The sequence below is a fragment of the Eleutherodactylus coqui genome, chromosome 3 (assembly GCF_035609145.1).
Source record: "Eleutherodactylus coqui strain aEleCoq1 chromosome 3, aEleCoq1.hap1, whole genome shotgun sequence".
NCBI lineage: Eukaryota > Metazoa > Chordata > Amphibia > Anura > Eleutherodactylidae > Eleutherodactylus > Eleutherodactylus coqui.
The window spans coordinates 78088258-78111051 of NC_089839.1; the positions used below are offsets into that span (position 1 = coordinate 78088258).

At 41.3% G+C, this 22794-nt stretch overlaps 1 protein-coding gene across 3 annotated transcripts in view; it reads right to left on the reverse strand.

The window, feature by feature from the left end:
• CFAP61 (cilia and flagella associated protein 61) overlaps positions 1-22794 on the reverse strand; it is a 332916-nt gene that overhangs the window by 115389 nt on the left and 194733 nt on the right. For all 3 annotated transcript variants that reach the window (XM_066595763.1, XM_066595760.1, XM_066595761.1), the window contains exons 19-20: positions 4440-4532; positions 1405-1573 (exon numbers count right to left, since the gene is read on the reverse strand). In XM_066595763.1, coding sequence (XP_066451860.1) covers positions 1405-1573; positions 4440-4532 — 262 coding nt within the window. The remainder of the gene's footprint in view (positions 1-1404; positions 1574-4439; positions 4533-22794) is intronic.

A 22794-nucleotide genomic window follows, 5' to 3' on the forward strand; every position in this document is an offset into this window, starting at 1 on the left:
CACATGATGTCTCTTCGATTGAGCCAACTACTGTGGGTATTGGTGAAGGTGTGTCAACAGTCTGAGCTTGTGATTAGTGTGTTATTTATTATGTATGTTGTGCATTTACTCTGTATTATCAGCTTGACAAAGACTGCTATAACGGTTGAAACACTGCACTTTTTAAGCATGTGGGTTACCTAATAAAGGATGCTTTTTTAAGCTTTAAAGAAGAATACTTGGAAGTTATGCTGCTTTTTAACTTCTATAAGTTCTGCGTTCATCCAATCTGGTCTCTTTAAACGCTTCCCATTCTTCCTTCTTTTAGGGATTGTTAACGATTGTGCTTTGAGAATCTCATTTTGCAATATTTCCCAACCTTCTTGGACATTTCTGTCCTTAAGAACATCCAGCCATTGGATTCTTCGTACCCTCTTTCTGAGTTCATTGAAATCTGCCTTTCTGAAATCCAACCCTGAGGTCTGAGTCTTCTCAGGTCTTCCTCCTTTTGATAACCAATATTCAAGGATAGCATGATGCCTGCCTCTTAAAGTCTCAACCACCTGTACTTCCTAAACAATTCCATCCCTGTTGGTAAGAATTAGGTCCAAGATTGCAGATCCCCTTGTTTTCTCTTCTACCTTTTGGAAGATAAAGTTGTCAGCAAGAGCGGATAAGAAGTTGTTGGACCCATTACATTTGTCTGAGTGAGACTCCCAACAAATGTCTGGATAGTTAGAGTCTGCTATTAAGACTATTGCTTTTTTGAGAACTTGGCCATCTGATGTAGAAATTGATTTAAATTGGAGCGAAGCCACCTATTAGATGTCCTGCCCCTACTCCAATGACGATGTCCGGCCCTGCTGCACTGACAGTGGTCCAGGTGATCAGCTGCTCACTGGGGTTCCAAGCGATGGATCCCCGTCGTTCAACAATTAAAGACTTATTCTGAGGATAGGCCATCAATAATATTAGTCTGGAAAAGCATTTCAGAGAAGATGCTAACTAAATGTATTATTTTTCAAATTCTTTTTACCGGATTATTTTGCAATATTTTTAATTTTTTTTGTGGTATAATGTGAACTCCAAGATGCCAATGCTTCAAGGATTTGTAACATGGTGCAAAGTGGAAACAAAACATATGTAAATGCCCACAAATAGACATCAGGATCCATTAGCATCCCAAGCAACTCTAAATACACCGCAATACTTGGCACCAGATAATGAACTGGCATCCACTCACTACATCCATTCTTTTCTGTTTCAAATTATGAAAGAGAATACTTCTGAAGGCAAACAATTTGGCACTTACGGGCTATGATGTATAATGTGAAAGGCTGTTTTATTACACAGACAAATGTTTAGAAATGAAATACATTTGCAGATTAACAGAATACATCAACGGAATCAAATGCAATCGCTTACCTGGTATTGTTGCCCAGTACAAAGAATTAGATGGTCATATGGTACTTTTCTATAGTTGGAAACAATCACAAACTTGGCAGCTCTGTCTATGCCAGTCATTTTACCAACCACAACATTAACCCAGGATCGAAGTGACATCAGTGCATAATCTTTATCATTATAACAGTGGCTAGGAAAAGAAAAAAGCCGTAAGTGACATTTTAGCAGCTGACAGCAGGCATTAATTAGACATCTGGTGAGTTGGTGGAGAGCCTCTAGTGGTTTAAGTCTGTTGTCTTGCAGTGAGCTTTCCAAAAGCCTATAGCAAGAGATTATTTATAATTCAGCACTCTGTTGAATAACTGACAATCCCGGAAACAAAACAGTACTTTATAGAAAAAGCCAATACCTCAACGGTGGAGACAGCCAGTATTGGTTCTAATACCTTCTGGTTCTTTTGGTTTTATACTGAGACAATAAGAAAGCTGTTCTTAGAATGCAAATATTGCAACTTGCCAAGATAGATATCAAATGAAGAATATATTTAAAGTAAGGCTATGTTCATATGGGTAAAATCCATGTCAGAAGATCCGCCACATAATCTGCTGCAGAAATCCGAGACTGAGCCTTGGCTTTCTGCTGGTGATTTACATTGAAAGCTACTGTGGATCTGCATGCAGATTCTCCATCAAGAAGTGTCATGTATAAACTTTCAAAATTATGGAACATGGATTTCACACAACTCTGTCAAGGATTTAATGCATTATCGTCATGGATTCCATGCATATTCAAACTCAAATTCACAGCAAATTTCAATATGTGAATACAGTCTAAATCTACTGCAAACCCCAACAGACTCAAAAGCTGGATATTAAATTTTCTTTGCGGGGCAGAAAAATATGTGGACTTTTTTTCTCATTTCTGTAGTTCACTGCTCCATATTTGACACAATATATACTCGCTAAGGCACATTACTAAAGATTCGGGGGCCGGCGGGGAGCGGGGAGCGGCGGGGGAGAGCGAGGAGGAAGGGAGGGGAGATCTCTCTCTCCCTCTCTCCCCCCCCCCCCCGACTCCCCGCCGCAACTCACCTGTCACCGGCACCGGCCCCCGAATCTTTAGAGACGAGCGGGGAGATACTCAGCTAAGGCACTACTCGCTCGAGTAATGTGCCTTAGCGAGTATACTCGCTCATCTGTAGTCACTACATATGCCACCAGTATATGTGTAAGGCTGTCCTAAAGGATTATGTTGTTGCCATAACAATCGACTGGGAATTGTGCCAAAATGACCGCATGCGCTAAAATTTGCACCAAATTTTGGTGCTTGGAGACTGAGCACGCTCCCTGAAAACTTTCCAGAGAGATGATGTTAGGACTATAAAAAGGTTTGGGACTGCATCACAGGGAAGAGAGAATGCAGGGACTGTGAAGAGCATCTGTAGAGTGATGCTGAACAGGGTTGCAATAACCTGTGGGGAAAAGGAGAATCTCCTGGAACTGCTGAGATCGGACAGTGACTGGGAACTACCTTTTCTTGGAGCCAAAAGAGAGAGAGTCAGCATTATGTCCCCAAGCCAGAGGGACATCTGGACAGCAACAGGAAATCGTGGTAGAGGAGCGCTCCAGACCATATACTAACCTGGGTTAGTTAAAGTGAGAACTCCCACGTGACATAGTGTAAGTGAGGATTGGCCTCAAGTCCAGTCTAGGTGTACACACTATTAAAGACCTTGCTAGCTAAGCAACAGGCCTGATGTGCAGGTGGATACTAGACTCAATGGACTAGGACTGTTAATAAACTTTTAGTGCTCACATATATGGATAGGGATATTAGTAGAGGGACGCAAGCTTCATAGTCAAATATACATTTTGAGTGGATTTTGTATGTTGTATTGTCCTAAAGACTGAGCTAATCATAGTAATGTGTTAATCCTTCAAAGAAGAACAGTGTGCTATATCAAGTGAACCGTATTTTGGTGCAACAAGACTGATTCTTGCCAAAAGTTATTTATATCATTCTCAAAGGTATTACGGTTATTCTGTGTTGTACGCCAAGTAACATCATTTCTAGGATTTAGCTAAAGTTAAACTACGTGCTTGGTATTATAACAATATTCTCTTTTATTTTTCTGTTATTGAATAAACATTATATATTTAAAAAGAACAACTTATACATTATTTCTATTACATTTAATAAAAGAAACTAACATTAAATACGTGAAACATTCCTGTTAAAGGAGTTGTCCAATTGCAAACTATTGATGGCATGTCCTCAATACAGGTCATGAAAAGTAGTTCCAAGGTTTTCCATCAGCAGGGACCCCTGCCGATCATCAATTCTTTGGGCTGGTGTGCACATGCACTGAATTGATTTCTACAGAAAGGAAAAATCTCAGTTCCCACTGCAGTGGTCAGGCATGGTATTACAGGCAAAGTTCCTACTGAAATGAATATTGATTTGGCCTGCAATACCATGTCAGGCCACAGCAGTAGGAATGGTGGTGTATGATTCCTGCATATTCGCAACTTCGATCTACAATTAATGACCTATCCTGAAAATAGTCTGTCAATAGATCAGAACTGGACAACCCCTTTAAGTCTAAACATCAACATACTGGAGCAAGTTCAGAGAAGAGCTACTAGGATGATGAGCGGACTGCAAACCATGTCCTATGGGGATGGATAAAGGATCGGGGAATGTTTAACTTACAAAAAAGAAGACTGAGAGGAGACCTAATAGCTGTCTACAAATATCTGAAGGGCTGCCACAGTGCAGAGGGATCAGCCCTATACTCATTTGCACAAGGAAAGACTAGAAGCAATGGGATGAAACTGAAAGGGAGGAGACACAGAGAGGATGATTAATGAGTGGAACAGGTTGCCATGAGAGGTGGTGAATTCTCCTTCAAAGGAAGTCTTCAAACATAGGCTGAACGGACATCGGTCTGGGATGATTTAGTGAATCCTGCATTGAGCAGGGGGTTGGACCCGATGACCCTGGATGTCCCTTCCAACTCTACCATTCTATGATTTGATGATCTATATAACACTCACCTGCTGGCAAGGAATGACTGATCCATACAACTATTGTTTCCAGGAAGGCCATGGGTTGAAATCAAAATGATATTGTTGAATTTTAAATGTGGGCTGTAAATCAAAATGGAGATAGTCATGTCATATTATTACATTGGAATGATTAATAAGCAGCTGATCAAAGGTCATCCAGCTATTATTTTTATGGGTAACATTTTAAATAATTGATTTCTCAAAAATCAGATACATATTTATATCTAAACACTAACTGGTATTGTATACCTAGAGCCACAGCTGGAGGGGCATGTGCCCCTGGTGCAACAAGGAAGGGGACGCCAGACCAGCCTACAGACAAAGAAGGCATCAGCTGCTTACTGCAGGAAAACAGAGGCAAAGCTACCATTAGAGCTAAAGGATCTTTGATGTGATGATCAGGTGATCAGTCCCTTGTATAGCAGGGCTGCTGGAGAACCTGAAGGAACTTTGATGTTGTCATTAGCATATGATCAGTCACATGAGTAGTAAGAGTCAGAATCCAGGCTGTTGTGCTGTTTTATGCATTTTGTTCTACAGTACAGAAAATGAAGCTCCTCATGAGCAAGTGAAAGAGATTTAACATTGTGGGGAGCACAAAGGAGAATTATTAATGTGTGGGAGAACGAGGGGGAACATAAGTCTTGAAGCTTGTGCCCATGATCTTTTAAGACCCTAGCAACAACCCTGGCTGCTAGTGCTGCACTGATAGGTCACTTAAAAGGAGTCCATTCAGCAGACATCCGTATAGACCAAGATGAGCCGAGCATATTGATGTATTGTTTTATGGGGAAATATTCAGTATAACTTGTATTTCATTCATTCAAACGTTTGCTCACTCTGAGCTGAACAGTCCAATGGGCGGTTCTATCAGTGATTGACAGCTATTTCTATATGTACAGTCATATACGGACTGTTGTCTATCACTGATAGGACTACCCACTGGACTAATTAGCTCAGAAAATGCAGAGGTTTAAATTAATAAAACACAAGTTGTACTAAACTTCCCCCCATAAAACTACTCTATAAGAATCATGGCTGCAGTTTGGACAGCATTTTAGAACTAAATGGAAACTGCGCCAATTCCTCATCACTTTCTCTGTGAAATCTGCATTGGGAGTCTCTCAGTTTCAACCCTTTCCAATCCACTGTCTGACGTTTAAAGACCTTATGATTTAAGGCTGTACAGCTCTGACGTTGGAAGACGTCTGTCAGGGTTCTCTTACTGTATATTGCCAACCTCTCTGCTGTCGGAGCCTATCCAACATGTCACCTCATGCAGTACTGGCTTTAGCCAGCAGATAGCGCTGTTGTATAACAGCAGAAAAAGAGTAAGCCCCCTAGGAAAACCAGGATACAAATTGGATTGGAAAGGGTTAATGCGAATCTGCAGGGTAGTGTATGTCGAGTGCATTTTTTCTGAATGCAAACTTGAAATCCATGTGTGGTAGAAAAAGTGGCATAATGTGGATTCTGCGTTGGAAAATTGCACGCCGATTTTTCCCATTAACCGTGTAAAACCTGCATTTGGATCTGCAGTTCTAACAAATTAAAATCCATGTCAGAAATCTGCAGCAACCTCAGGGGTTTCTACTGTAGATTTTCATTTAAATTTACTCCAAGCGAACAACCTGAGATACCCAACGACACAGCAAAAAGTTACAGATGGAATGGCGCCAGCAGCCATGAAACGAAGGCCCCAAACTGAATTTTTGCACTGCGGTCCACGAGGCTTTAGCTAGGAGATTTTGAGTAGGGCCTGTGCTAAGATACTGTTTGGTGCAATGTCAAATTGATTGTTGAATGGCTGATCAATTTTGCAGATTACCTGCAAAAACTGTATGGTGAAGAATAATCAATTTACAAGCTGTGCCAACATGCTGTTCAGCACATATTCCTGCTCCATCATGGCTGCTCAGGAGTCCAAATCCACACTCTACAATATATTTAAAAAGTTACCGTACAGTAATTCATTAATTGCTTGGGGGATGGGGAAATGACTGTTTATTTGCCCCGGGTGCAGGAAGGCCTAGCTACACCATAATACTTATGTGAGGATCAGCAAGGGTCCGACCTCTGGGAACCCAACTAATCCAAAGATCAAAGGACTAAAACACAACTGATGAATAGCATAGACTTCCTATTTCTTCGGGTAAAAAAAAGCTAAATGGTCTATGGCATATTTATTCTAAGGATCAGGGAGTTTTATTTGTAAGATGCTCCCTGATCTGTAGGTTATGGAGTATTCTAGTGATCTTCAGTCCAACTCCGTTGGAAGCATGGTTGTAAGGATAGAGGGTGCAGAGATTGCAGCCGCACCAGAGACTTGGTCACAAGAGCCTATAAGTACTATAAAAGGTATAGGATAGTTGGATGGTCCTGGTACAGATTTTGCATCGGGGTCCCGCAGTGTCATTTTATGCCTATGGCTAGGGACATTGACACATTTGAGTAAACACTGAATACATTGTGCAGCAGGAAAACTGCATTTTGTTTCAGTATTTGCCCCATGAGATTTTCTTACCATCATAAAACATTGGTTTATTTATAGATTCATTTCATTATATTATTGTCCCCTCAAGTGTGAAATTAACTACAAAAATGTGAGATTGTGCCGAGCCACAGACTTAGCCATAGTCAAATACTGTGAAAGAAAACATGTAAAATCACAATATCCATAGAAAAAGAAGTCACGGACTGTGGGGGATTATTAACGTTTTATTTGCTAGGTGTATTTTTTTAATTTAAACTCCTTTGTAAATGAGAAATAAGTCCCAGCGCTCCAGGGGTTAAAAGTAGTAAAAGCAGTTTTTTTTTAAAAAAGGATAAAATATCTTAAAATCGAACTTACTTCTTAAAGGAGATGTCCCGCGCCGAAACGGGTTTTTTTTTTTTTAAACCCCCCCCCCGTTCGGCGCGAGACAACCCCGATGCAGGGGTTAAAAAAACCACCCGCACAGCGCTTACCTGAATCCCGGCGGTCCGGTGACTTCAATACTTACCGCTGAAGATGGCCGCCGGGATCCTCTATCTTCGTGGACCGCAGCTCTTCTGTGCGGTCCACTGCCGATTCCAGCCTCCTGATTGGCTGGAATCGGCACGTGACGGGGCGGAGCTACACGGAGCTACACGGAGCCCCATAGAGAACAGCAGAAGACCCGGACTGCGCAAGCGCGGCTAATTTGGCCATCGGAGGCCAAAAATTAGTCGGCACCATGGAGACGAGGACGCTAGCAACGGAGCAGGTAAGTAAAAAACTTTTTATAACTTCTGTATGGCTCATATTTAATGCACAATGTATATTACAAAGTGCATTATTATGGCCATACAGAAGTGTATAACCCCACTTGCTGCCTCGGGACAACCCCTTTAAGGGGTGTGGGGGACTCAAAATAGAGAATCCCCCTAAAATCTAAGCGCACCTTGAACACACTATTGACCTTGTATCTTAAAATCCAGATCCACAGTGATAGCTTAACACCATTTTATTTAGGATGAATAGGGTACAGGAAACAGAAATGAGACCTATGAAGACAATATTTATATACAGTTCTTTAATTATGCCCATTATCTCCCATCTTCATTAGTGGCTATGAAGGAGATGTGGTTTAATTTTCCCACCAATCATTAGATTTGACATGCCCTCCACAAGGAGCCCGGCATACCCGGGTTTCAGAAATGTTGGCATGGGTTGCATGTCAGGAGTATATGTTTGTGTGCTCATTCGACAGGAGTTACGGGGGCGCACGCTTTAGCGTTCTAAATGGCGATTAAATATGAGCTCCAACCACTCGAAATGTGGTCACACTAATGGTAAAATAATACATTTGCATCTGATATAAATAAGCCTACATGCTTTTTCTTGCACCACACTTTGACCCCTTTGCTGTAACTTTGGTGTATGATGTTGGTGTCATTAGATGACACACACGCTCACCGCTGCCGTAAAATCATCAAATGTAAGTTTAATACATTCAGGGTCCTGTCAGGCCAGTGAAAGTTACAATGTTAAGTCTATGGGCGTGTGCAGCTGTGCTACAGGCATGTGCTGGAATGAGTGAAGCGCACACTGCTAAGCAGTACGATACACTGCCCAACCAAGAGCGATAGAGAGACAGAGAAAGAGCGACAGAGAGAGACAGCGATAGAGAAATAGAGTAAGAAAGCAATAGAGAGATAGACAGAGAGAGAGAGCAAGAGATACAGAGAGACAGTGATAGAGAAATAGAGTAAGAAAGCGATAGAGAGAGACAGAGAGAGAGCGATAGTGACAGTGAGAGAAAGAGCAATAGAGAGACAGAGAAGCAATAGAGAGGCAGAGAGAGCGATAGAGAGACAGTGAGAGAAAGAGCGACAGAGAAACAGAGAGTCAGCGATAGAGTGACAGAGAGAGAGCAATAGAGAGACAGCTATAGTGATAGACAGAGAGAGAGCAATAGAGACAGTGAGAGAGCGACAGAGTCAGAGAGAGAGAAATAGAGACAGTGAGAAAGAGCAATAGAGACAGAGTAATAGAGAGACAGAGTGAGAGAGCGATATAGACAGAGAGAACTATAGAGAGAGACAGTGAGATAAAAAGCGATAGAGAAACAGCAACAAAAAGACAATGATAGAGAGACAGACAGAAAGAAAAAGCAAAAGAGAGACAGAATGAGAGAGCAATAGAGACAGAGAAAGCAAAAGAGAGAGACAGTGAGAAAGAGCAATATAAACACAGACAGAAAGCAAAAGAGAGACAGAGAGAGCGATAAACAGAAAGAGAAAGATAATGACAGAGAGAGCAATAGAGAGACAGTGATAGAGTGACAAAGAGAGCAATAAAGAGACATATAGAGAGCAAGAGAGAGACAGACAGAAAGAGAGCAATAGAGAAACAAAGTGAGAGAGTGATAGAGAAACAGAAAGAGAATGATAGAGAAAGACAGAGAGAGCAGTAGAGAGACAGACAGAAAGAGAGAACGAAACAGAGTTAGAGAGATCAATAGACAGAAAGACAGTGAGAAAAAAAGCGAAAGAAACACAGAGAGAAAGCGATTGAGAGACAGAAAGAGAGAGAGCAATAGACAGAAAGAGAAAGATAGATATTGAGAGACAGAGAAAGAGCGATAGAGAGACATACAGAAAGACAGCAATAGAGAAACAGATAAGTATAAAAAGTAAAAATATAAATGTAAAAAATGTAAACATTAATATATATTTTTTAATCCTTTTACATTTTTAATTACCGTATATACTCGAGTATTAGCCGACCCGAGTATAAGCCGAGTCAATAAGTTTTACCACAAAAAACTGGGAAAACTTTTTGACTCGAGTATTAGCCGAGCTATACTCGAGTATATACTAGGTAAAAAAAAAGAAAAGCAATACTCACCTCTCAGCCGACGTCTGTGTCCCGGCTCAATGCTCTCCCCAGTGGCGCAGCAAGCTGCTTCAATCTTTCCCCACTGTCATTTCCCTGGCTTGGTTTTGAAATCCCCGCCATCAGCGTTGTGTGAGGGAGTGCTATGATTGGATCAAGCGCCGGCCATGAATGGATGTGATTGGTTTATTGAGCGGCGGCTGTGATTGTTCGGTGCTCGATCCAATCACAGCGCTTCCTCACACAGTGCTGACAGTGGGGGATTTCAAAACTAAGCCAGGGAGATGACAGCGGGTAGAAGACTGAAGCAGCTTGCTGCAAAACCAAGGAGAGCATTGCACCGGGCACACAGATGCTGGCTGAGAGGTGAATATTGTGGGGGTTTTTTGTTTTTTTTTTATACCTCACTCGAGTATAAGCCGAGGGGGGCTTTTTCAGCACATTTTTTTGTGCTGCAAAACTTGGCTTATACTCGAGTATATACAGTATTATATTTTTTAGAATTTTGATATTCCATGCTAAATAAAATGGTGCTGAGCTATCACTGTGGATCTGGATTTTAAGATACAACGTCAATAGTGTGTTCAAGGTGACCTTGGATTTTAGGGGTATTTTCTATTTTGGGCCCACCTACAAAGTAAGCACAATTATAACATATTTTATGTTATTTTAACACTGCCTTTACCACTTTAACCCCTTAAAGTCATGGGACTTATTTCTCATTATGGTTTTATTCATATATGACTGAGGTATTTTACCGTTCTGAGATCCTACAGATGTTCTCCCATGGAGGATGTTCTGAGAAGACGAGGGGGTCCTCATTTGACTGAATTAATTTTATAAAGTAATCTTGGATTTATCTGAGACGGTCTGCCCTCACTGGGTACATTGATCACACAACGCGAGTTACCTCCTGTTAGGAGACTTGCTTTCTACACTTATGGGTCTTGTTCTAATTTTATTTTTTCATCTGGTATCAACTTTTAAGAACGGGTTTTAGAGAGACTCAAAATGTGATAAGTCCTGTAATCAAATATAGGTAGATACCCCCACAATGGCCACCTACAATCACACAATACCAAAAGGTTGTGATTATCTCCTGAGTTTCTGCAGTTTCTTAAAGAGGTTGTAACAGAGTACACTTTTATCACCTATCCACAGGGTAGGTATTAAAGTCTGATCGGTGGCGGTCTCACCACTTAGATCCCCCAACAATTATGAGCATGACTGTTCTGTATCACCGTATCCTCCTCCCTGCAGGCTTATTGCACCCACTGTAGTGAGAAGGAGACTAAATGAAGTGGTGGTCATGCATGCGCGGTGCGGCTCCATTCCTTTTTAATTGGACTGCCGGAGATAGCCAAGCACTTGCATTCAGCTATTTCCATCAACCCCCTTGAAATGAATGGAGCAGCGGCCATGCATGCTCGGCCATCGCTCCATTTAACCTGGTATCACTGTGGGTGGTTGTAGCCCACCCCCAGTGAAAAGAAGAAGGGGACCCCCATTCTTAGGATTAATGGGTGTCTCAGCGGTGAGACCACCACCAATCATAGTTTTATCACATTTGCATAGGAAAGGTGATAAAATTGTATTCTAGTACAACCCTTCAAAGCTTTATCAAAACTAATAAATTATGCTCTTGAGGTGACAATGAATATTTTTTTTTTCACTCCTGCATTTGCAGTTTCCAGTACTTGGCTCCGTCATAGGATCCAAACAACGAAAATAACTGAGGTGCCGGATGTGGCATATGATGAGCAGGAAAGGTGCCAAATGATCCCCATTGACTATAATGGGGTCTGTAAAGTATCTGGCAAGTTGCCCAGCATTCTCCCAGATAAAATAGTGTAACATATGGTGTTATTTTGTCCAGGATTTTCATACCAGATCTGCACCAGAGATTCTGAGCTGAATATGGCACAGATGTGAAGAAAGGCTAATACAATTATGTTTTCAGTTGGGCCACATAAAATATTATTATTTATTACTATTACATATATTAATCAGAGAAAAAAAAGTTAAAAAAAATATTTAGTAAAACAAATAAGACTGATCAAATGTGCATATTACTTAACTAGCGATTGCTTGTTTAATTGGGACTCATTTATTCTACATCTCTTCTAAAAGTCTCCAACAGCGTTTCGGCGTATCTTAAAGTAAATTAATGTTGTTCAATATAAATCTTGTCCTAATACAGAAAACGTAAAGCCTGAATTATCCAATTAAAATAATTAGCTAATAGAGTATAGGTGTATTAGGGAAAGGAGTCAAGTATGTCTAATTACTTTTGCAGCTACAGTTAATCATGTTTCTTATTTATGTGTTGCTTTGGCAAAAGGTTGTAGATATGAGCACAATGCCGCTGAAACATCCAGCAAGTGCACCTGCATTTTAGCAGCATTGGCTAATTCCAGCAGGGATTTCTTGTTGCTGTGGATACAAAAAAAAAGAGCTGCTCGAAATACTCTTCTACAGCAAGAAGGAATTAGGGTATCTAGGGAAATAAGTAAAAACGCTACTGAATTTCATTGCATGGCATATCTGAAGGGGATGTACATAAAACGAGAGCTAAATGCTGGAGTTCTTCAAATACAATGGGTCATAAATTCAGGCTGCTTTTAGTAAAATCAAGCATAGTATACTATTTCAGCATGGATTGTCATGTAAAGATTTTCCATATATCACTTATTTGACATGTATATTTGTAAGTTTTACATTAATAGTGCTACTATTCCCTTCATGAAAGCCATGCCTTCTTACACAGTCTGACACCGTCCAATCAGTGCTGACAGTAACTCTTGGAATGAGTTTTTCAACACTTACAAAAATGGCCCCAAGGTAGGTAATGTCATTAAAAAAAAACAGTAGTCACCCTCCCATGGTGCCTCTAGTCTATGGCTACAAACTCAATCCCTTCACTATGGTCAACAATTAAATATTGGTGCTGGAATATTTACTGAGAGCTTGGTTACTTTTAGCTTTTATGTGTAACATAGTAACATAGTATGTTAGGCTGAAGGGAGACAATGTCCATCTAGTTCAGCCTGTTTCCACCCCCTTCTTCCCCCTTGATCCAGAGGAAGGCAAAGAAAAAAACCCAATGAGGCAGAAGCCAATTACCCCATTTTGGAGAAAAAATTCCTTCCTGACTCCATAATGGCAGTCAGAATAATTCCCGGATCAACGTTTTGAAAGTTCCTACCTGACTCCAAGACCCGGATTAACAACCTCGCTTGTTATTTAATGTCTATATCCTGTAATATCATAGCACTCTAGAAAGGCATCTAGTTCCCTATTAAACTCCTCTATCGATTTTGCCATCACCACGTCCTCAGGCAGAGTGTTCCACAGTCTCACTGCTCTTACAGTAAAGCGTAGCGGATGGAGTAAGGCTATGATTTCATCAAACTTATCTGTTTCTGCATATTTTTCATCGCCATCATTATAACATTAACCCTTTCCAATCCACTGTCTGACGTCTAAAGATTGAAGGCTATACAGCTCCGATATCGGAAGACGTTCGTCAGGGTATTCTCACTGTATATTACTGGCCACTCTGTTGTCGGGGGGCCTCTCCAGCATGTCCTATATCGCAGTACTGCCTCTAGCCAGCAGATTGCGCTATTGTATAATGACAGAAAGAGAAAACCCCCTAGGAAGCCCTGAAGCCAAAATTGGATTGCAAAGGGTTAAAGGAGGAAAGATGAAACCCAAGATAGGGTTATAACAGATACTGTTATTTGACCCCTTAAGGACCAGGGTGCTTTTTAGGGGTTTTACCCATGTGGTGGTTTTATGGCTTTTTTTTCTGCAGCTTCCAAAATTATTGTTGCTGTATTTTTTTACAGTGACATATAGGGCTATTTTTCTATATCTTTCTTAACGGAATTTATTCCATTTTTTAAATTTTATTAGGGATAAAAAGCTAAAAAAAGGATTTTTTCAATTTACAGTTGTTTATTTTTGCATAAAAATACTAATTTTTTTTTAAAAGTACAGGAATAGATTCCTCATTTTGTTTCAGAGATTTGGATAACTTATTTCAATTTCTTTCTGTCCCCCGTGACGTACTATAAAAACACTGGGGGTCATTCACATTGTCTTTTTTTTATTTCACACTGTTCGGGTTGCTTCACACAGGAGCTGCAATTTTTGGCCACCCTCGTCACGGCCACACTGTGGCCGAAAACCACATGAATGAGAGGCAGCTGTGACCAAGTCATGGCTGCATCTCCTGTTTTTTTTGTCCTTGCAGACGGCTGGGGCTACGACACATATGCACCGCAGCCTGGGATAGCGTTGGGCGAGGTGAGAGAGTTTAGCTCTGCTAAACTCCCTTCTCCTCCCTGCCACTTGCCGGCTGTCGGGAAAGGGAGGGTGCGGGAGCTAATCTCCCACGAGCTCCCTTTGCCGGCAGCCGGTAAGGGGCGGAGATAGGGAGGGAAGAGGGGGGGAGGAGAATATCAGCAGCTCTCCACCTCCCTTTTACAGCAGCTCCCATAGGCTCCCATAGGAGTCGATGGGACCGGCCTCCGTATTCTAGCCAAAGATAGGTCCAGACCTATCTTTTCTGACCAGGCATAAAAACGTCCGGCTGTAATGCACGCCGTATGTGCTTTTCTTTTCTGGCTGGCCATTTTTACGCACTGGAAAATGCACAGGAATCCAATTAGGTGGTTGCGATTTTCACTCCTGTCAAACCAACCTGATTGGCTCCTATGAGGAGGTAAGTTCTAAACTGGACTGGGAAGTGTCACTGAATCTTGAGTATCTGCACTTTTCCAAAGGTTGGTATATAAAATGAGAATGCTTGTTCTGGGCGAGAATGTGTGCAAGTGGGTAAGGAACTGGTCAGTAGAGGATGGTTATACATGGTACATACTCTGATTGGGTAGCTGTAACTAGTGGAGTATCACAGGGGGTCGGTTTTGGGCCCAATTTATTTTAATATATTTATTTTTGACCTGGTAAAAGGATTGCATAATAAAATATCAATATTTGCAAATGATACAAAACTATGTAAAGAAATTAACACTAGAAAGGACGCAAGGTGATTGCAAGAAGATCTGGATAAGTTGTGCACTTGGGCAAAAAATTGGCAAATGACATTTAACACTGATAAATATAAGGTTCTGCACATGAGCAGCGGAAATACATGTTACCATTACACACTACATGGGAAACCACTGGGAAACACTGACATGGGAAAGGACATGGGGATTTTAGTTAACTGTAAGCTTCACTGCAGCAAATAGGATCATGGGGTGCATCAAAAGAGGTCTAGGGGCACATGGCGATAACATTGCTCTTCCTCTTTACAAGTCACTGGTCAGAACACACATGGAATATTGTGTACCGTTTTAGGCACTGGTACTCAAGAAGTACATATCAGAGCTTGAGCGGGTACAAAGGTGTGCAACTAAAGTAATAAATGGAATGGACGGACTACAATACCCAGAGAAGTTATCAAATTGGGATTATTTAGTTTAGAAAAAAGACATTTGAGGGGTGACCAAATAACTATGTATAGATATATGGGGGGACAATACAGAGATCCCTGCCATCATCTATTTATACCCAGATCGATGACTGTAACGTCACAGGAGAAAGAAGGTTTCTATACCAACACAGAAGGGGGTTATTTACTGTTGGAGCATTCAGACTATAGAACTCTCTGCCTGAGGATGTGTTGATGGCAAATTAGATAAAAGAGTACAAGAGGGGCCTGGACGCCTTTCTTGAGTGATACGATATTATATGTTAGAATAATCAATAACTTCAGCAGGGTGGTTGATCCAGGGATTATTCTGATTGCCAGAATGAAGTCGAGAAGGAATGGGGAAAATTGGCTTCTACCTCATTGGTTTTATTTTTGCCTCCCTCTGGATCAACATTGGGGGTAATAGGCTGAAATGGATGGACATGTCTTTTTTCAGCGTTACATACTACATTACTATGTTAGACAGTTTAAACTTTTTAAAATGTGCCAAACTTATCATAGTGGCTTATGGTGGATGAAAAATTGGCCCATCTGGGCGCAGTAAATTATTATTTTTTGGTGCATTTGATCATAAATAGGTCTAAAATTTGAGACAACATTATGTGCAAGATGTGCTCCAGATTTTAATGCATTTTAGGACAAAGTGTAGGCACAATCATATTAGTAAATCTGCCCAGTTATGGGTAAATTATACCACACAAGGCACTTACAAAAATGGATTTACAGTGCTTAGGAGTAGGTTGGCAAAATCACAGAATCAGACTACATGTAACGTTTGTTTATCACATTAGTGCATCAACCTGCTGTACATAGGAGCTGTATACACACAAAGGTGGGACATTTTCAATCAAGATTATCGCAAAGTTGTCTCATTCTCTTCTATTTTAATGCACTAGAGAAAAGAAAATGGTTACAATGATGTACACAGCCTTTAACCCTTTCCAATCCAATTTGTATCCTGGTTTTCCTAGGGGGCTTACTCTTTTTCTGAAGTTATACAACGGCGCTATCTGCTGGCTAAAGCCGGTACTGCATGAGGTGACACATTGGATAGGCTTGGACAACAGAGAGGCTGGCAATATACAGTAAGAGAACACCAATGGTTGTCTTCCAACGTCGGAGCTGTGCAGCCTTAAATCATCATGTCTTCAGACGTCAGACAATGGATTAGAAAGGGTTAAATTAACCAGTATTCTGTGATGCATGTGTCAATCAAAACAGTGGCACCGCAATAGTCCCTTGGATAGCTGTATGTATAGACTGCCTTAATTGGAACCTATATATATCAGCAAAGGGAATGTTATTTACCTGAAGCACTGGGGGCCTAATATCTTAACTACTCCCATTGATAATATCAAAGTATGATAATATTAGGTTAGTGAATTATTTGATATAAAGTGGCCCCAAATGTGAGTTTTCACAAGATCAGTGTTTTTAATCCCTTTTAATGAATTTACAAAAATTACAAAAACACTTAAAATTGTGCCATTAAAAAAACAATCTAAAACTGATTAGTTCTACAATATGTTCTTTCTATGAAGAAATATTGAATATATCACTACATCAAGACCTGAGAAATCATGACTTTCATGTGTGTTAATGTAATCAGACTAGTGCCAGCCATTTAGTACCCATGCAATCAGTCCAAAGACAATCATCCGTCGTGGGTTAGTTTATGCTGTGTTGATCAATAAAAAGCAACAGAATTTTTCTACTTAACATAGCAGGCTAGATAGAAGCAGGAAAATTACCATAGTTTATGAATTCATGTTCTGAATTACCATTGTACTTTTTCCATGATAATAAAACCACTGTCATAAAGTAGACAAATACAGATGGCAATGGAAAATTCATAAGGCAGTGGAAAAGATAAATGATCCCTTAGAGTCTCATGACATCCTTAGCAAACTAAGGCCATGTAGCTAACTCTACACGGCTAGACTTGTTGGGAATGGAAAAAAAGGTCCCATCTACACTACTTTTTTGGTCAGCAGGGTGGCTTGGTAGTTAGGATTGTAGTTCTTGTATACTGGCTTTGGATCAGAACGAAGGCAATATCTGCATTGTCTGTGTGGTTTGTGTGGGTTTCCTCAAGGTTCTCTGATCTCTTCCCACAATCAGAGAAATTCGGTATCTACTAGTTTACTACAAAGTTTGCCCTAATGTTTATGTCTGAGTTAGTGGGATTAGATTGTGAGCCCTACTGAGCGCATAAAGCCTAATGAGATCCACATATGTTCCTTTCCCCACGGTTTTAAACTGTATTTCACGCATCCTGTTGCACATTGTGTGCGCATTTTCGCACCCACCCTCCCATAGACTACTATGGGGCTCTTTGGTGCACAAATGCGCACAGAATAGAGCATGTTCTATTTTTTTTTTACACATGCGTGAAAAGGAAATTAGAACGAACCCAATGCAATCATGGGTTCCATTCTCTGCTTTTTGCCCTGGGGCATGATGAAGGGGATTTATTGACAGGCACTGCTTCTCTAAATCCAGCTCAAGGGAAGTGCAAGACTGACCCAAAACAGGAAAAGGATTCTCCTGGACATGTGAACTCACATATTCAATAATTACAGATGATGATTATTGCCCCCATATACTCTCCATGTAACCTCTTAATCTGCACATTTATCCCATAATGTCTCTGGAGGCCCCATGCCAATTACCTACCCTATAGATATATGTCATTCGGGATCCCGAATACACTGCATGACTACAATTTAATGTGCCAAGTAGCTTACCCAACTAGAGATATCTATGATTGCCAACCAGCAACTACTCTGCTTACTCCTCTGCCCTATAACAAGCTCTGTTCATCCAAAACCATAATGTCCTTTGCAGTTGAATGAACAGAGCTCAGGGAAATCAGTAGGGGGTTAAGCTGTTCATAGTGGTTTGTGATGGTTTTACAAGGAGTTGCCATGGCTTTGCAATACAATATAACCAGTGATCTTATGACGCATACCACTGAGACCAGTGATTGGCTACAGTAGTCACGTGGGGTATTCAGAACTTCATCCCAGAGGGTAGCCAACTAAACCTATCTGCAAAGCGTAACCACTATTGACATACATTACACCCATAAACATACATGTCATAATGCTTTCTCTACAAGTTATTACAAATAAAACACTACTGGATATTGCAGAGCTCTCACTGGACTGGACTTTGGCCTCATTCAGATGAGCGTGTTTATGTGCATACATACGTCTACCTCCCTATGGTGTGTTCACATGACCATGTTTTACAGGCGTGCAAATGCAAGGTCCAAGCTGCGTGTCAATATTCCCTGCGGGGAGTCCCCTTGTCACTGAACACTGTGACAGCACTGTCACAGTACTCAGTGACAAGGGGACTCCCCGCAGGGAGTAAAGAATCCCCTGCCATGGCTGTCAGAGCTGTGGCAGAGGATCGCGAAGCTCTCCCATTGAAGTGAATGAATAGTCGAGTGCTGCCTGTGATTGGCTGAGCGCTGTGACCAATCATAGGCAGCCCTCAGCTGTCATTCAATGAATGGCTGAACTCTGCCTGTGATTGGCTAGGTGCTCAACCAATCAGACGCAGCCCTTTCAGCAGGCAGGGATTTTAAATCCCCGTCTGCTGAAAGAACTTCATTACAGTGCAGGGAGAACAAGAGGGTTGGAAGTTTGCAAATAGCCTGGATTTAAAATAGCCCACAGTCTGTATGCAGCTATTCTGCAGACCAATGAGTCTCCATGCACACAACAAAAACTAATATCATTCCGTATTCCAAACCCTTTCCATCTGTCTCTGCCTCTTTCAAAGCTATCAAACTCCCACCAGCATAAAATAAAGCATAGATGGAAGGAAATATGACTGCAGGATCAGGCTGAGCAGGGTGTTTTTGTAGTCTGTTACCATGGAGGCACATAGGTCTGCTAGGAATGGTATGCACAAAATGGTAGGCAATTTTTAAAGAGACGCTATTTGCAAGCTTGCCACATTTTTCTATTTCAAATGCATTGGACAACAAAAATGTATGCATGCTTATTTAGCGTATACAGGTCCAATATTTAGTCGATTTAAATATATACAGTATATTAATGGATTGCATAAATAGCCATTCCATTATATATGGTCATCAGAATCTAAAAACAAGAATACTGTTTTGTTAAAATGTAAACGTTAATTACTGCTTAGATAAAATTGCCTCATATGCTTAATAAATAATCACAATAAGTGCAACTAAGAAACTGCTACTGGAATTATGTCCAAATACGTGAATCACTCTAATAAATCAGTGGTACCTTTCAGAGTTCGGTAATAAATATCGCCCCTTTTAGCAGCAGGAATGTTCAGATAATAGCCCAGGCATACAAATATTCTCACATGTTTAATTTATATGCCTTTTCTATCACCTTGACATGACATTAGGCCAAATCCGGCCCAAGGAGGTTACTATGAATGTTAGATGCAGCTCCTTCAGGCTGATGTTGCTTTGAAACTGATTAAATCCAGTGAGACCCACTTGGGTAGTTGTTAAAAACACTTATTGTTTACACGGTCATTGATTTTATTCTCATTCATTCTGATTCCATGAAAAGAACATTATACATTAAACATGACTAAGGATACAGCAATCAAGGATTTCTTATAGGATAATGAATAGTACTTCTTCAGAGAGTTTATTGACTTCATGCTGGCAAGGAAAATCAATCAATGTAGTACTGTCAATGTAATAAAGGACATAGCTAATGAAAGACGACACTAAAAACTAGTAGCGATAAATAATTAGCAAAGTAATGATGCATGAAATATACTATAGTGTCTTCAAATAAATACTTAGCTGGGATTATTAATGAATAGAGTGAATCCGGGTGCATATTATATTTTGTATCATACCTAGCGTACTACCAGGTACATTGATAGTGGGTGCTATCTATTGCACAGACTCCAAGGCAATTACCTGGCACCTACATGGGCAACAGACGGAGAAAAACACCCTAGCTCACCTCTTCCTTGAAAGGAGCACCGGCTTCCCAAGTAATCTAGCCCTTTCTGTCCAGCCCAAAGCAGACAGAAGCATAGCAGGCCTCTGCAAACATGGTGGCCACTGCACCACTCTCCTTCCCCCAGCAGAGGATTCTGGAGCTATCCCCAACACAGTACCGATTGATAAATTCCTATCAGTATGTCAAACATGGATAGATTTAGAGACTTCCATTAAGTTCTAGGACCTTTTCTCCTACATAGTTCTTTTTCTAGGTTATATGCTGACACCTGGTCCCCCAGTGATAGAGGGCTTTGTCTTGGTCTTTGCGCCTTCACCTTTCATCCCTTAGTTTCCCATCTTCTTCTCCCAATTTAATTCTTTTTTTTCCTTTCCCTCTCTTTCTCTCTCCCCTTGCCTTTGTCCAATCACTCTCTACTTCCTTTTCCTCATTTGCAGTTACCTTGAGGCTTCTTATCCCTAATCCCTACTCTGCTGCTGGGAAATGTGTGCTTATTAAGTGACTGCTCTCCCAGGGCCTTTTAGGTTTTGTCTTTTTTTCCGACACACCTTCATATATTTCCTGCATTCGGCGTTCATTGTATCATAAATATAGAGGGAAGCAGCCTGTAGTTGTGGTTTGAAGTTACACATGCTTTGTCTTCTTCTATTTCTTTGCTTACATGGTCCTGCAAGACCTCCTTGGTATTGTATATTTTATTTAGATTTGAAAAATCTCTATTAAGGCCCCCTGGACACGGGCGGAAATTCCGCAGCGGGATTTCCTTCAGAATTTCCGCCCATGCACGCCTGCAGAGGATTGCATTACAATACACAATCCTAGGCAGATGGCCGCGATTTGTCCGCGTGAAATCACACGTGGAAAACAAATCATGGCATGCTCTATTTCTGTGCAGGTCTCGCAGAGGCCCGCACAGAAATGTCACTCCCGGGCCGCCGACTCCGCTCTGCGCATGCGCCGGCTGGCCCACAGCCGGCACATCAAAGAGCCAGAGCGGTGGGAGAGGTGAGCTCCGTACTGGTCTCTGCAGGGGCTCTGGTTAGGTCTCGCTGTGAGAATTCTCACAGGGGATCCGACCCGGCCATCTGCAGACGGCCTAAGGCCTCATGTTCATGGGGAAAATCAGGCCCGCCGCAGATTCTCCATGCAGAATCCCGCAGCGGGTCCCTCCTTTCCCATGGACATGATGCTAAAAAATAAGAATTTACTTACCTGTCCGGACGCTGTGGACCTGTCCTCCGTCGCAGCCGGATCTTCTTTCTTCGGCCCGGCGGATGCGCTCGGCACGCCGGCAGAGCGCCGCGCGCATGTGCCGGGCACTCCATTTTTCTTTTAACTCCTACTCTCCCGCGCACAGAGAGCAGAAATTCAGCCGCGGGTGTACCGTGGATCCAGACGGCTTCCATAGGCTTTAATAGAAGCCTGCCGGGAGATGTCCCCGCGAGACACCAGCACTAAAATGGAGCATGTCGCGTTTTTTTTCCCGCACACGCAATCCGCGCCTGAAGGGCAAAATGACATCCGCAGATATTTAACTACCTGCGGGTGTCCAATGCATCCCTATGGGGCGCAGATCCGCATGCGGGAAAAACACTGCGGATTTTAAATGACAATTATCCCGTGGACATGAGGCCTAAAGGTGATTAAACATAAAATAAAAAAATTGCTTACCTGTCCATTCTGCCATTATTACAGCACTGCCACTCTGAAGCTCCCCGTTGGTCTTTGTTTCCAGCGCTGCAATGGTAACATAACTGACTACTCACATGATCATCGCAGCCAATCACTGGTTTCAGCAGGCACATGAGTAGTTTAGCACATCATTGCATGATCGATGGTCTAGCTGCAGCAATTACATAACGGACTAGCCATGTGATCATTGCAGCTAATCACTGGCTGTGTGGTTATGTGGGTAATCAGTTTCATCATCTCTGCAGAGCTGTAAAATAAAGACCGGTGGAGAGAATCAGAGGGCCGTCCCTGGAACAACAGCAGAATGAACAAGTGAGTTATGCTTTTCTTATTTTATAATGATCTCTTCTTTCATTAGAGTTGTGGAAGTAAACTCAGTTAAAGCAAATCTCTAGGCTTCCTCCTACTACTCTTCTTTCACAGTATACACTACTGATCAAAAGTTTTAGATTACCTTAATTTTTCCAGTTATTTTTTACATTAACACAGCTCAAGACCAGCAAATAACATAACATAGTTCAAAGTTTCCAAAGTAAGTTAAAACATAAAAATATGAAATTTTAACCTGAAACACCGGAATTTATGATTTTAGCCAAAAGATTTTTCAGGGGACACACCGAGGACAGCTGTTCTTCAGCATGGAAAGCAAATTAGGGTTTGAAATTGGATTCAAAATATTCCTACAGATATGTTAACTTTTGTAGATTACTTTCAAACCCTCTGATTCTATATAACCACTGCTTGAACAGACTGTATTCCAACAGCTCCCAGGGCAGGATTTGGACAGTTCTGCACTTCAGCACAGAGTAC